Source organism: Mustelus asterias, chromosome 20 (assembly GCF_964213995.1).
Source record: "Mustelus asterias chromosome 20, sMusAst1.hap1.1, whole genome shotgun sequence".
NCBI lineage: Eukaryota > Metazoa > Chordata > Chondrichthyes > Carcharhiniformes > Triakidae > Mustelus > Mustelus asterias.
In genome coordinates, this window is record NC_135820.1 from 45,695,814 (window position 1) to 45,709,349 (window position 13,536).

At 43.8% G+C, this 13,536-nt stretch overlaps 1 protein-coding gene across 1 annotated transcript in view; it reads right to left on the bottom strand.

Annotated features, from left to right (window-relative positions):
- LOC144508247 (sodium- and chloride-dependent neutral and basic amino acid transporter B(0+)-like) overlaps nucleotides 1–4,007 on the bottom strand; it is a 97,395-nt gene extending 93,388 nt beyond the window's left edge. The window contains exon 1 of the mRNA XM_078236063.1: nucleotides 3,936–4,007. Within this exon, the coding sequence (XP_078092189.1) occupies nucleotides 3,936–4,007 (72 nt within the window). The remainder of the gene's footprint in view (nucleotides 1–3,935) is intronic.
- Nucleotides 4,008–13,536: the final 9,529 nt, after the last annotated feature.

Below are 13,536 nucleotides of genomic sequence, written 5' to 3' on the forward strand. Positions count from 1 at the left end.
AATAGCAGCTGGAATAGGCCACTCAAGTCCTTCAAGTCTGCAACACTATTCACTGAGATCATGACTGAGCTTTTACTTCAATACTATTTACCTGTTCTAACCCCATATCCCCTGATGTTTTTAATTTGTAGAAATCTACCTATCAATCTCAGTCTTGAACATACTCAACAACTGAGCCTACACAGTTCACTGGAACAAAGAATTCCAAACATTCACCACCCCGAGTGAAGAAATTGCACCTCATCTCAGTCCTAAATGGCCTACCCCTTATTACGAACATATGAACAAGGCACAGGAGTAGGCTATTCAGCTCCTCAAACCTGCTCTGCCGTTTTATCAGATCAGATCCTTGTTTCCCAACAATCTATTGCCTTTGCCTAAACTATTGCCTTAAAATTATTCAGACTCTTTCAGGAAGAGTTGCAAAGTCTGGCAACCCTCAAGACAAAAATGTTTTCCTCACCTGTCTTATATGGGCAACTCCTTATTTTTAAACTGTGTCAGTTCCACATTCTCCCACAAGAGGAAACATCTTCTCCAATTCCAAACTGCATTAAGGATCTTGAATGTTTCAAGCAAGTCATCTCTTTCTCTTCTAAACTCCTGCAGATACAAGCTTAGCCTCTCCAACCTTCCCTGATAAGACAACTCACCCATTCCAGGTACTAGTCGGGTAAACCTTCACTGAACTGCTTCTAAACACTTACATCCTTCCTTAAATAGGTTGACCAACATTGTACACAGTACTCCAGATATGGTCTCACCAATGCCCTGTACAACTGAAGCATAATTTCCCTATGATTGTATGGAATTCCCCTTTCAGTAAATGATAACATTCTATTAGCTTCCCTAATGACTTGCTATAACTGCAGTCTACCCTTTTGTGGTCCATGCACTAAGGCACTCAGATCCCTCTGCATCTCAGAGCTCTGCAATCTCTCACTACTTAGATATATTTTTGTTATTTTTCCTGCCAAAATGGACAATTTCAAACTTTCCCACATTCTACTCCATTTGCCAGATCTTTGCCCACTCACTTAACCTATCTATATCTTTATGTAGCCTCTGTGTCCTCCTCACAACTTAGTTTCCTACCTATCCATGAGTCAACAGCGAATTTGGCAACAATTCCTTCAGCCAAGTCATTTATATAAAATGTGAACAGTTGACGTCCCAGCACAGATCCCTGTGGCACACCACTTGTTACATCCTGCCAACCTGAAAAAGACAAATTTATGCCTACTCTGGTTCCTGTTAGTTAATCTTCCATCCATGGCAATATGTTACCGTTTATACCATGTACTTTTATTTACTGACATAACCTTTGATGTTGCATTTTATTAAATGCCTTCTGGAAATCCAAGTCGAATGGATCCACCGATTCTCCTTCATCCATGGCACATGTTACTTTCCCAAAGAACTCCAATAGAATCAAACAGTGTAGAAGGAGGCCATTCAGCCCATCGAGCCTGCCCTGACACCAATTCCACCCAGGCCCTATCCTTGTAACCCCACGCATTTACCCTGCTGGTCCCCCTGACAAAAAGGGGCAATTTTGTATGGCCAATCAATCTAACCCGCACATCTTTGAAGTGCGGGAGGAAACCGGAGTACCCGGAGGAAACCCATGCAGACACGGTGAGAATGTGCAAACTCCACATACACAGTGACCCGAGGCTGGAGTTGAACCTGGGTCCCCGGTGCTGTGAGGCAGCAGTGCTAACCACTGTGCCACTGTGCATTGGCTAAATATGATTTCTCTTTCCCAATTCTCTGTCTGATTACCTTGAACTTACCCAATTGTCCTTCTAAAACCTGTTTAATAATTTCTAATGTCTTCCCAATGTAAGTTTTAGGGCAAATCCTCCATGATTAAGGAACCCAGGGATAAGGAAAATGGCCGGCTGGTTGTCAGGAACTTTACAACCACATGAATATGCAAGAGGCTGGGAATAACAAGAAGGTCGAGACAGGGATGATCTAATCAACAGGAAACAAAGGAGAAACCATGGCCAGCAGACGAGGAGTAAATAGCCCAGCAGCAAGACAATGAGAACAGAGATCAGTCCATCCACGGACAACATTAAGACCCATCTCGCTGATGGGATACCAATCAGGCTGATTCAGAAAACATTTAAAAGATATTAAAATATCGATTAAGGGCGGCTCCGACAGTTCCGGCCCTTTGTTCCAGTCGATCGAAACTACCAGTGATCAGAAACTGTTTTATGTGAGAGAATCACCGGTGAGGTTTTAAAAAAGGGACAAGCAAGCTCTGGCTCTCTCTCTCTCTCTTGCTCCCGATTTGTGCTCTCTTAGCTTTTTGCCTCTTCCTCCTGGCACTTAGCTCTTCAGCTCTCGCACCACTTGTACCCGCTCCTGCCCGCCAGCTGGACTCGCATCAAGACAAGTAAAGCCGCTCTCAAAGTTGTAAGTACCTCCGCCGGCTGAAGTTCCCGATATAAGGTAGAGGACGAGGGTTGAAAGGGGGTGGTGTTTAGTGAAGTTAAGTGTGATAAGACTGTGTAAAAGTAAGAATTTACGTTGTGCCGATAGTGTTTCCTCCCATAGAAAATAGTTTAAAGTATAAGCTTTGTTATTGTATGGTGTGGTGTTGGGAAGGTTGATTTGCTGTTTGAATAAATTAGTGTAACTTTGAAACCCGTTTGGAGCTCGTCTTGCTTTTCTGTTCTCTCATCCGTGTACTCTGGCGGGGTCACAATTTCAAGGGCTCTCACTGTAAATCTGGAGTCTAGAACCAAGGGTGATCTGAGCGCCTCGAAAACGCTCACTCGGGGGAAACGACTGGTCAGGGATAAATGGTGCAGTTTCCCTCTTTCTTTCTCTCGTGGAAACTACCTGAGTGAGGTGGTTACAGGGTGGCCGTTTGCTCCACCAACAAGAGAGAGAATCACCCAGGCGTTGGTGGTGGTCAGGATACCTGGTGTGGAATAAGGTCCAGGTCACTGGTTAAGTATAAACAGTGAGCCTGGCCCAGCGCTCTCTCCGGCGGAAACTGCCCCAGTGCGGCGTTCCTCGGCTTTGAAGTTTCAGAGCCCGCTGGAAAGAGACCCCACAGGTACTGCTGCACACCGATACCAGCCTGTGAGTGGAGTAAAGGAAACAGACCCGCTACACCAATGACTAATGTTAAGCTAACTGACCTGTTGTTTCCTGCTTTCTGTCTCCCTCCCTTTTTGAATAATGGAGTTACTTTTGCTATCTTCCAATCTAAGGAAACCTTCCCCAAATCTAGGGAGTTTTGAAAAATTAAAACCAATGTATCAGCTATCTCACGAGCTACTTCTTTTCAGACTCTTGAATGAAGTTCATCAGGACCTGAATTTGTGTCAGCCTGCAGCTTCAACAATTTACTCAGTACCAATTTTCTGGTGACTATAATTTTCCTGAGTTCCTCCCTCCCCTCTATTCTCTGGTTTATAGCTGCTTCTAGAATGTTACCTGTATCCTGTGTAGTGAAGACTGATGCAAAATCCCTGTTCAATTCATCTGTCATCCCTTTGTTTTCCATTATCAATTCTCTAGTCTCACTTTCTTTTGAACCAATGCTCATTTTGTTAACTCTTTTTAATAACACTTGTAAAGAACTATTACTATCTTTTTATATTTCTGGCTCGCTTGCCCTTGTACTTTTAATTTTTCCCACCTTATCAATCATTCAGTCATCCTTTGCTGTTCCTTATACTCTGTCCAATCTTCTGACTGGCCACCTGTCTGCACAATTTTATGTTTTTTATCTTTAAGTTTGATACTATCTTTAACATTTCTAGTTAACCACAGATGGTTGGTCCGTCTCTTAGACTTATTCTTAATTATTGGAATGCATCTATTCTGAATGCCCCCTTTAATGTTTGCCACTGAATCTCTATCCCTTAATCTAAATTGCATATTGCATTTATGGCTTTTGAATTTACCCTTTCCTGAATCCTCTCATCCATCTTCCAGTTCTGCCAGTGCTGGTTCCAATGTCCTGATGCAAAACCCATAGCTCCCACAACATACTTTCAGCCATGTCTTTAACCTTTGAATTGTCAATTAGCACATGGTTCAGGTAACATTCCAAAGATTATTACTTTTGAGTTTTTAATTTGGACCCAAACTCTTCAATGCTCTTAACAGAATATCATTTCTAGTTCTATGGGCGGCATGGTGGTGCAATGGTTAGCACAGCTGCCTCTCAGTGCCAGAGGCCCGGGTTCGATTCCCGGCTTGGGTCACTGTCTGTGCGGAGTCTGCACGTCCTCCCCCTGTCTGCATGGGTTTCCTCCGGGTGCTCCTCCTGGTTTCCCCTCTCAGTCCGAAAGACGTGCTGGTTAGGTGCATTGGCCATGCTAAATTCTCCCTCAATGTACCCGAACAGGCACTGGAGTGTGGCAACTAGGGGATTTTCACAGTGGCTTCATTGCAGTGTTAATGTAAGCCTCCTTGTGATGTTAATAAATAAACTTTAAAATTTTAAACAATGTCTTTGGATATTATGGGGACCACAACAACAGGATCCTTCTCCTCCCACTAAATATTATTTTTCAGCTGCAAGTGGGCACTTTTAATCCTGACACTCAGCTGCAAGTGGGCGCTTTTAATCCAAGAAACTCAACCATTGGAAATCCTGATCTTGGTCAGTTTGCCCATCTACCCTGTTCTCGTCCTCACAGATAGCAAGTATCTCATACCTGTCAGTCAAAGTCAAGGAGACTTCAGCTCCTTCATCACTACATCCTGGTTCCCTTTTACCTGCCTGACTTGCAGCCATACCTTCCTGACTGACTACTGCCCACTCTACTGCCTTCAGGAACAAAGCATCCACATAACTGTCTTCATGCCAGATGCGCAACAATGGCTGGACTCCAGCTCACCAACTCAGCTGATGTTCCTCGAGTTATGGGGTTGTCTGGGAAACCTCTACATACTACAATAATACCACACCATTTGCCTTGTCATATCTATCTAACCTTATTTTGTATTTGGTTAGTTAGTTAATTAACTTGATTTAATTATTTTAGTTTTATGAATGAACTGGTTTACAAATGACTAATTTAGAAAGTAATAGCAAGTTACAGTTTATTGACTTAGAGACAAAAACTAAACACTGACTAGCTATTGGGGGTTTGAAAAAAAGGCAATTATCCAAACCTTCTGGTCTCCGGATTGTCTAACACTGGATATATGGTTCAAGATGCGCATCTGGACCTTGGGAAGTCCAGACACACTGGCCACCTTGGGAATTGCTCAGGGAGTTTGAACTTGCAATGGGCAATTCCCTTGCTCCCCAAGACCCTCCATGAATTTATTGGACTCTGAATTAGAGTCGGAGACACAAACAGTTCCATGCTCCTTCTTGAATGCCCAGGAAATGTTACACAAATTAAAACTTAGTCCAAATCCTGGGTAACTCAGCAATTTATATTCAACCGCCCCTCCCCCCAACTAATAACTCACTTATCCCTAACAGGCCCAACACCGAGTATAGGAATGAGATAGAGAATCTGGTGAACTGGTGCAATGACAATAATCTCTCCATCAATGTCAACAAAACGAAGGAGATTGTCATCGACTTCAGGAAGCGTAAAAGAGAACATGCCCTGTCTACGTCAACGGGCATGAAGTAGAAAGTGTCGAGAGCTTCAAGTTTTTAGGTGTCCAGATCACCAACAACCTGTCCTGGTCCCCCCCTGCCAATGCTATAGTTAAGAAAGCCCACTAACGTCTCTACTTTCTCAGAAGACAAAGGAAATTTGGCTTGTCAGCTGCAACTCTCACCAGCTTTTACTGATGCATCGTAGAAAGCATTCTTTCTGGTTGTATCACTGCTTGGTATGGCTCCTGCTCTGCCCAAGACAGCAATAAACTACAAAAGGTCATGAATGTAGCCTAATCCATCACACAAACCAGCCTCCCATCCATTGACTCTGTCTAAACTTCCCTCTGTCTTGGCAAAGCAGCCAGTATAATTAAGGACCCTACGCACCCTGGACATTCTCTCTTCCACCTTCTTCCGTCGAGAAAAAGATACAAAAGCCTGAAATCACGTACCACCTGACTCAAGAACAGCTTCTACCCTGCTGCTGTCAGACTTTTGAATGGACCTATCTCGCACTAAGTTGACCTTTCTCAACAGCCTAGCTGCACTTTCTCGTTTCCTTCTCTATGTACAGTATGTTTTGTCTGTATAGTGTGCAAGAAACAATACTTTTCACTGTATGCTAATACATGTGACAATAATAAATAAAATCAAAATCAAATCAACACTGACTAGCACCCCAACCATGCCGCTTACTCCGACTACCCTGATCCAACTACCTGACTCACCTCGCTCATCCAATCACTAACATTCACACTAGAACTTTAAACGTACCACCGCCTGTAACTATAGCCACCGGGGAAAGTTTGAGCAGAGTGGCTATCGACGACGATGACCACAGCTTCTCAAAAGGTCAGGACCAACATCCCCTTTCATCCCCCTCTGCGGCAAATCCCCACATGCATCAAACTTTTGACTTTCATACGGTAAGTGAAACACTCATTCACATTAATAACTCACTTACCCCTAACGGCCTCAACACCGAGTACAGGAATGAGATAGGAATGCCCCCACCAAACACACACACACACACACCATGCAGCTATTCATGGGAATAGCATCAGTGCCATCTGCACCGTTTAGTACAAAGATCATGGGCCGAATGGTCTCCTGTACCAGAATAATTCAGGCCACTAAGGTTGGAAAATTACTGATCCTCACCACATCTCAAAAACAAATCAGAAAATATAGTATTTGAAACAATATAATTACAATATGGAACAGAAAATGCTGTAAAGAGAAAAACAGTTAAATGTTTCAAATCGACATTTTAAAACTATTATGTAATTATTTAAAAACAGATTTAATCGGACAACAGCTGATTAAGTTACATTTATAAACATGCACTTACTGCTGATGTATTTCGAGATACAATATTCACGTTGTTTGGATGTACTACGTTTGCACGGTGTGGTAAATATTTGAACAATTTCTTGAACATTTTTCTGCGCCTTTTTTTTTACTGACAGCTTTGTCAATGTCGAAGTTGGAGTTGAGATTTTCCCAAATTTTTTGGGGGCGGGGGGAGAGGAATAAAATTCTTCAGCTCCAAACCCGGTCTCAAAACTCTCAAGAGCTCGGAAACCCTGCGAGCAGAGCAGGGATATGAAAGAGAGGTGATTTTAAGTGTATGTGTGTGCGCTGAGGGGAGAGCAGAAATATTGGCGGTGATGAGCAGTGTGTGTGCTGTGAGGGCAGAGCCAGCGGCTGAGCTCTCCTCTGCTCGCGCCAGCGAGTGACCGTTAAACTGCTGCGCGAGCTGCATTGTCAGACTGTTTAAAACCGCCAACTCCTCATTTCCAGGCCCAGCCGCAATTTAAAAACTAATAGCCCCAACAGGATTTTTTTTTACCCCCCTTCAAAAATTTTACCTTCTGAACACTTTTGACAACGGTTTGGATGGAGTTTGTCCAGCACTCGACCTGGAGGTGCCTTCACTTGCAACCTGTCTTTTCACTTAGCCTCTTGAGCTGGAGGAATGCCTTCAACTTCTCCCCCCCCCGCTGAGGTGTTTATTTATCTCTGCATTTTTTGTTATACTCATTCACTTTCTTTTATTTAGCCATCTCCCCCCCCCCTCCTTTCCACATTCACTCTCTAATCTTTGGCTGGAATTTTACCGGCATGAAGTCTCACAATACCAGGTTGAAGTCCTGATGAAGGAGCAGCACTCCGAAAGCTAGTGATTCCAAATAAACCTGTTGGATTTTAACCTGGTGTTGTGAGACTTCTTACTGTCTCTTAGCTCTGATTCCGGGGGCAGGCAAGGCTCGGAGAACGGCATTGGGTGGGAGCATACGAACCTCGGGCTGACGTGCCGGTAAAATGTGGAGATGCTGGCGTTGGACTTGGGTGGGCGCAGTAAGAAGTCTCACAAATACCAGGTTAAAGTCCTGACGAAGGAGCAGCACTCCGAAAGCTCGTGATTCCAAATAAACCTGTTGGACTTTAACCTGGTGTTGTGAGACTTCTTACTGTCTCTTAGCTCTGGCTTTTCGGTAAACAAGGTGTGGGTCTCAAGTTGCTTTGGCTGGAGGAAGGGGGCGAGGAATCAAAGGAAGTCCAGGATCAAGAGGAGGGAGGAGAAGGGGACAAGGGGGGAGATGAGTATCATCAAAACATTATCTATCCATTGTGGGGAATTGTATCTAACATTTTGAAAGAGGTAAGGAGAAAGTTGTAATGAACAAATAGAAGCAGGTGGCAGATTTTTTTCTTATAGGGTTGAAGGGGTGTAACTGCAAGTAGTTCCCAGAGCTAAGAGACAAGTACAAGCATCCACATGGAGATAGTATTAGAAAGAGTGATGCTTTGATAGAAAGCCTGGCTGTTCTTCAGAGCTATTGGGCTGAACTTTACATCTTCAGACAAAAGTTGGATGTGAGATCCATCTCCACTTGGCTTTGTTGCCGGTTTTGTGGCTGGTGAGTTGTTAATTGAGTTGGGGCAGGAGTTCCATCTCGGAGGAGGTCCTGCCCCTGACGGTTGCCAGCCAATCGGAGGGCTTACACATCTCATCCCAGCAGTGCCACCAAGAGCAATAGACATTGTTGTAACTGCAAGTAGTTCCCAACGCAGAGGAACCAATGGAGATGGATGTAAAAGTAAGTCAGGGTTTGGTCGAGTCCAAGCTGGCAGGCGGGTGGGCACTGATCCTGGGATTCCCACTCCCAGCTCTGGCACCAGGTAAAGGTGCAGGGAAGGGTAGCAAGTCTGCACCCTGCATTCCCACCATGGCTGGCTGCATTGCGGGTGTAGGCATCTCCTGGTGCCTGTGATTTTCACGGCATCAGGCCAGTTTGTGGATGATTTGGGGTTCACAGCCTCTCAGCGTCTAGATTTGAGAATCTTACTCAGGGTCTTATCAGGCCCTTCTATGCCCTCCATTCCAACTCTGTGCCTACTCATGCCCTCCAACTACTCCCATAGTCCCCGTGCTATTGTAGAGGATTGGAGGATAGCCAATGTTGTCCCGTTGGACAAGGATAATGCGGGCTTGTGAGCTTGATGTCAGTGATCGAGAAATTGTTGGAGAAGATTGTTTGGGATAGAATCGATACACATTTGGAACTGAATGGTCTTTTTAGTGACAGGCTGCATGATTTTGTACGAGGGAGGTCATGTCTCACTAATTTAATTTAGTTTTTTGAGGAGGTGAGAAAAATGATTGACGAGAGAAGGGTCATGGATGTTGTCTACATGGACTTTAGTAAAGCATTTGACAAGGTTCCTCATGGCAGGCTGGTGCAAAAAGTTAAATCACACGGGATCAAGGGTGAACTGCGAGATGGATTCAGAACTGGCTTGGCCATAGAAGACAGAGTGTAGTGGTGGAAGGGTGTTTTTCTGAATTGAGGTCTGTAACTAGTGGTGTTCTGCAGGGATCAGTGCTGGGACCTCTTGTTTATAATATATATAAATTACTTGGAAGAAAACATAGCTGGTCTGATTAGCAAGTTTGTGGATGATACTAAGATTGCTGGAGTTGTGGATAGTGATGAAAATTGTCAGAGAATACAGCAGGATATAGATAGGCTGGAAAATTGGGCGGAGAAATGGCAGATGGAATTTAATCCAGACAAATGCGAGGAGATGCATTTTGGTAGATTGAATTCAGGTGGGAGCTAAAAAAATTAAATGGCACAACCATCAGGAACATAGTCCCACAGAGAGACCTGGGAGTACAGGTCCACAGACCCTTAAAAGTGGCATCACAGGTGGAAAAGGTGGCGAAGAAAGCATATGGTATGCTTGCCTTCATTGGCTGGAGCATCGAGTATAAACATTGGCAAATTATGTTACAGTTATATAAAACATTGGTTAGGCCACATTTCGAATACTGTGTCCAATCCTGGTCCCCACGCTACCAGAAGGACATGAAAGGAGTACAGATATTACCTTGTATGGAGGGTATTAGTTATGAGGAGACATTGAATAAACTGGGATTGTTCTCCCTGGAAAGACAGAGGCTGAGGGGCGACCTGATAGAAGTTTATAAAATTATGAGACGCATAGATAAGGTGAATAGTTGGAAGCTTTTTCCCAAGGCAGAAATGACAATTACAAGGGGGCAAAAGTTCAAGGTAAGAGGGGAAAGGTTCAGTAGAGATGTGCGGGGAAAGTTTTTTTACACAGAGGGTAGTGGGGGCCTAGAATGCACTGCCAAGTGAGGTGGTTGAGGCAAACACGTTGGAGACATTTAAGACTTATCTGGAGAGACACATGAATAGGCGAGGAATAGAAGGAAACAGGCGGTTGCTCTAGATAGGACAACGTGATTGTCGCAGCCTTGTGCCTGTTCCTGTGCTGTACTGTTCTTTGTTCATGGTCCCTCCATGCCCATGCACCCTGTAGACTCTATACTGAACAAATGAGCCATATAATAGAACAGCTCAGGAAAATAAAAACATTCACAAATCTTTATTTGACAAATGCTGTTGCTATAACCCGATAAACATGTCAATAAGACAGGCTACTAAATTAAGAATAACAGAGGTTTAAAACACTTCATACCTCTTGATCTTGTGCAGATAAACAAGGAGGCTTTGACCAAAGAGACTACAGAAAGAGCAACTTATTTTAAGCATTTAAAGGTGTCAATCAAGCAAAGTCAACAGTTTTCTCCAGTTGTCAAAACAAAGCCCTCACTGAGATAATCCTTTCATGAGTCTGGTCTCTTCATAGAACTCTTCCATGCCAATCTATCAGCCACAATACCATGCACTCTTATTTGCGCAGTCAACTCTTAAATAACACCTTATCAAATGCCTTTTGGAAATCCAAGTACATTCAATCTACTTGTTCTCCTTTGTCCACTCTGCTTGTTACATCCTCAAAATTGTCTGAGATCTGTCGTACAAGATTTCCTTTTTACAAAACCATATTAACTTTATCTGATGGGTAACTTAAATAGGTGATTTACTTTATAGCATGGGTAATAATCCATGGAATCTGAAAAACTTCACAAAGTGGATGAACTGCAAACTACTATCACCTTAGTTCTGGACTTAACATTGAAATATCTAGAATATTTCAACAAAATTGGCAGTTTCATGGGAGTTGCAACATTACACTCACAGGGGAATGCAAGACTGTTAATTGATCCACCATGTAACTGCAGAATCCACATAAAAGACAAAATTGAAGGTCAAACCAGACAAAGTGGAGAAAGGCGGAATCAAAAGTACAAGTGCCCACATTGGTGCAGCTCAATCGCATGTCATAAAGATGGGGTGGAGGAGAGGGGATGGGCGGGTTGTTGGGGGTGGGTTGGGGGGTGTAGGGTGGATAATTGAAAGTATACCTTGATTCACAATGTTTAAATGCAGCTTTGAAATGTTGTCCATACAAAAATATTCACATTAGAAGAGTTGAATCTGAGATTTGTAGGTGCAACTGTGTGTCTGAGAACACGATAATCCTGTTTATGTCTTTTCTTTATTGTAATAAATAGTCTTTAATAAGTATTGTACTATGACTGGGCTGGTTACTGTTCTCATTGGGTCTTGTATGCGACTACACACACTATTCCTGTAAATAAATTCGTACACCACCAGGAACCAGTGTTCATAGAAATCATAGAAACCCTACAGTACAGAAAGAGGCCATTCGGCCCATCGAGTCTGCACCGACCACAATCCCACCCAGGCCCTACCCCCATATCCCTACACATTTTACCCGCTAATCCCTCTAATCTACACATCCCAGGACACTAAGGGGCAATTTTAGCATGGCCAATCAACCTAACCCGCACATCTTTGGACTGTGGGAGGAAACCAGAGCACCCGGAGGAAACCCACGCAGACACGAGGAGAGTGTGCAAACTCCACACAGACAGTGACCCAAGCCGGGAATCGAACCCAGGTCCCTGGAGCTGTGAAGCAGCAGTGCTAACCACTGTGCTACCGTGCCGCCCTGTTCCAGGTTGGGACACCCTCACAGATAACATCAGCCGCGCTCGTGACAGAAAATCTCCCCCCCTTTTAAAAATGAAATATCTTAATTTTAAAAACGTTCATTTCTCAATCTTTTTCTTATTTATACTATCTTATTAAACATTGCAACATTTAAAAGCATGCATTAACATTGAGCATACCCACAAGGCTCCAATAGGCTGGAATTAGGCTGCATAGATATATTTCAGCTGGCAACACACAGATTGAACAAACTGACCTCCTTCTGTGCCATAAAATTTCTCTGGACTGGATTTATTAAAGCCATCAGAGTGGATATTGTGGTGGGTGGCCCAGGAGAATTGGACAAGAGTACCAGCATTGGATTCCCGATATTGGGAAAACTGTTCCCAATGAAACTGAGGTTGGGAAAGGCTCACTGCGGGACTCTGGCCTGCCAATAGTGGGAAGGCAATTAATGATTCATCATCGGAAAGACAATTATCCCTGAGCAACCGGAATCTAGTGTTGGCTCAAGGATTCTCCTGACCTCGCACAGTGGGGGATAATTCATAGTTCGCCCAAGAGACTGGCATTGGGACAGGGAGGGGCCACTGAAAGCCATGTCCTTTCCTCCAAACTCCTTCCCCAGCAGCCCCCACACCACCACTCCTGGTGCCAGAAATGGAAGGCAATTGGTCGGCAATTCTAGGTTTCAGAATTTCCACCTTTTGAGATCCTTAGTCACATGGGAAGGCCACTTACAAGCCCGATGGGCATTTAATTGTTTCAGATCTTTTCCTCCTCGGAAGCAATGTGGGATTCCTGTTAGTTCATCAACCAAAATCCAACTGTATGTTTCCACGTTACTGGAGATTTATTTAACTGCTATCTGAAACAAATCCTTGGACTGTTAGAACTCCTGTTGCCAGAAATCTATTCTGTAAAATTTGTAAGTGCGAGTGGATTGTGATTAGGAAGAGGTTATGTGATTGAATCAATATTATTCTTAACATGCATTGGAATGGATTTTCCTGCGTCATGTATCCCATGAACACAGCACATGATGTACAGAAAACTACGAAGGTTGCGTGATCCTCCCTGCCAAGCTTTCTTCTCATTGCTGCACCTACGGTTAGGTCCGGAAATGGGAAAATGTACTGCATTTCCTCATCTTTGCAATAAACCTCTCAAAATAGGGTATTTTTCATGAAGACCAAGGGGCCAATTATAATCCCCTGTCCAGTGGAAACCTGCTGGGTGAGCAGTTAAAGAACTCCATGTTCCCTCATTTCCTGACCATTTCCAACTTGTGGGCATGGTACAGGGTGAATGAGACACTTAGCTAGTGCAGGCCTGTAAACCAATAAAAATAAGGGTCTCACTGTGACAACAGGACCCCGATGCAGTTTTGACTGAAGCCTGATCAAAGGTAGTGTTGGTGCCTTTCCACTAGACTAGACAAATAGGTCTGCAGGTGGTCTGAAGGCAGAAGGACCCTCTCCTATGGGGGAGATGTTCCGATCTTATTTTTGGAGGGCG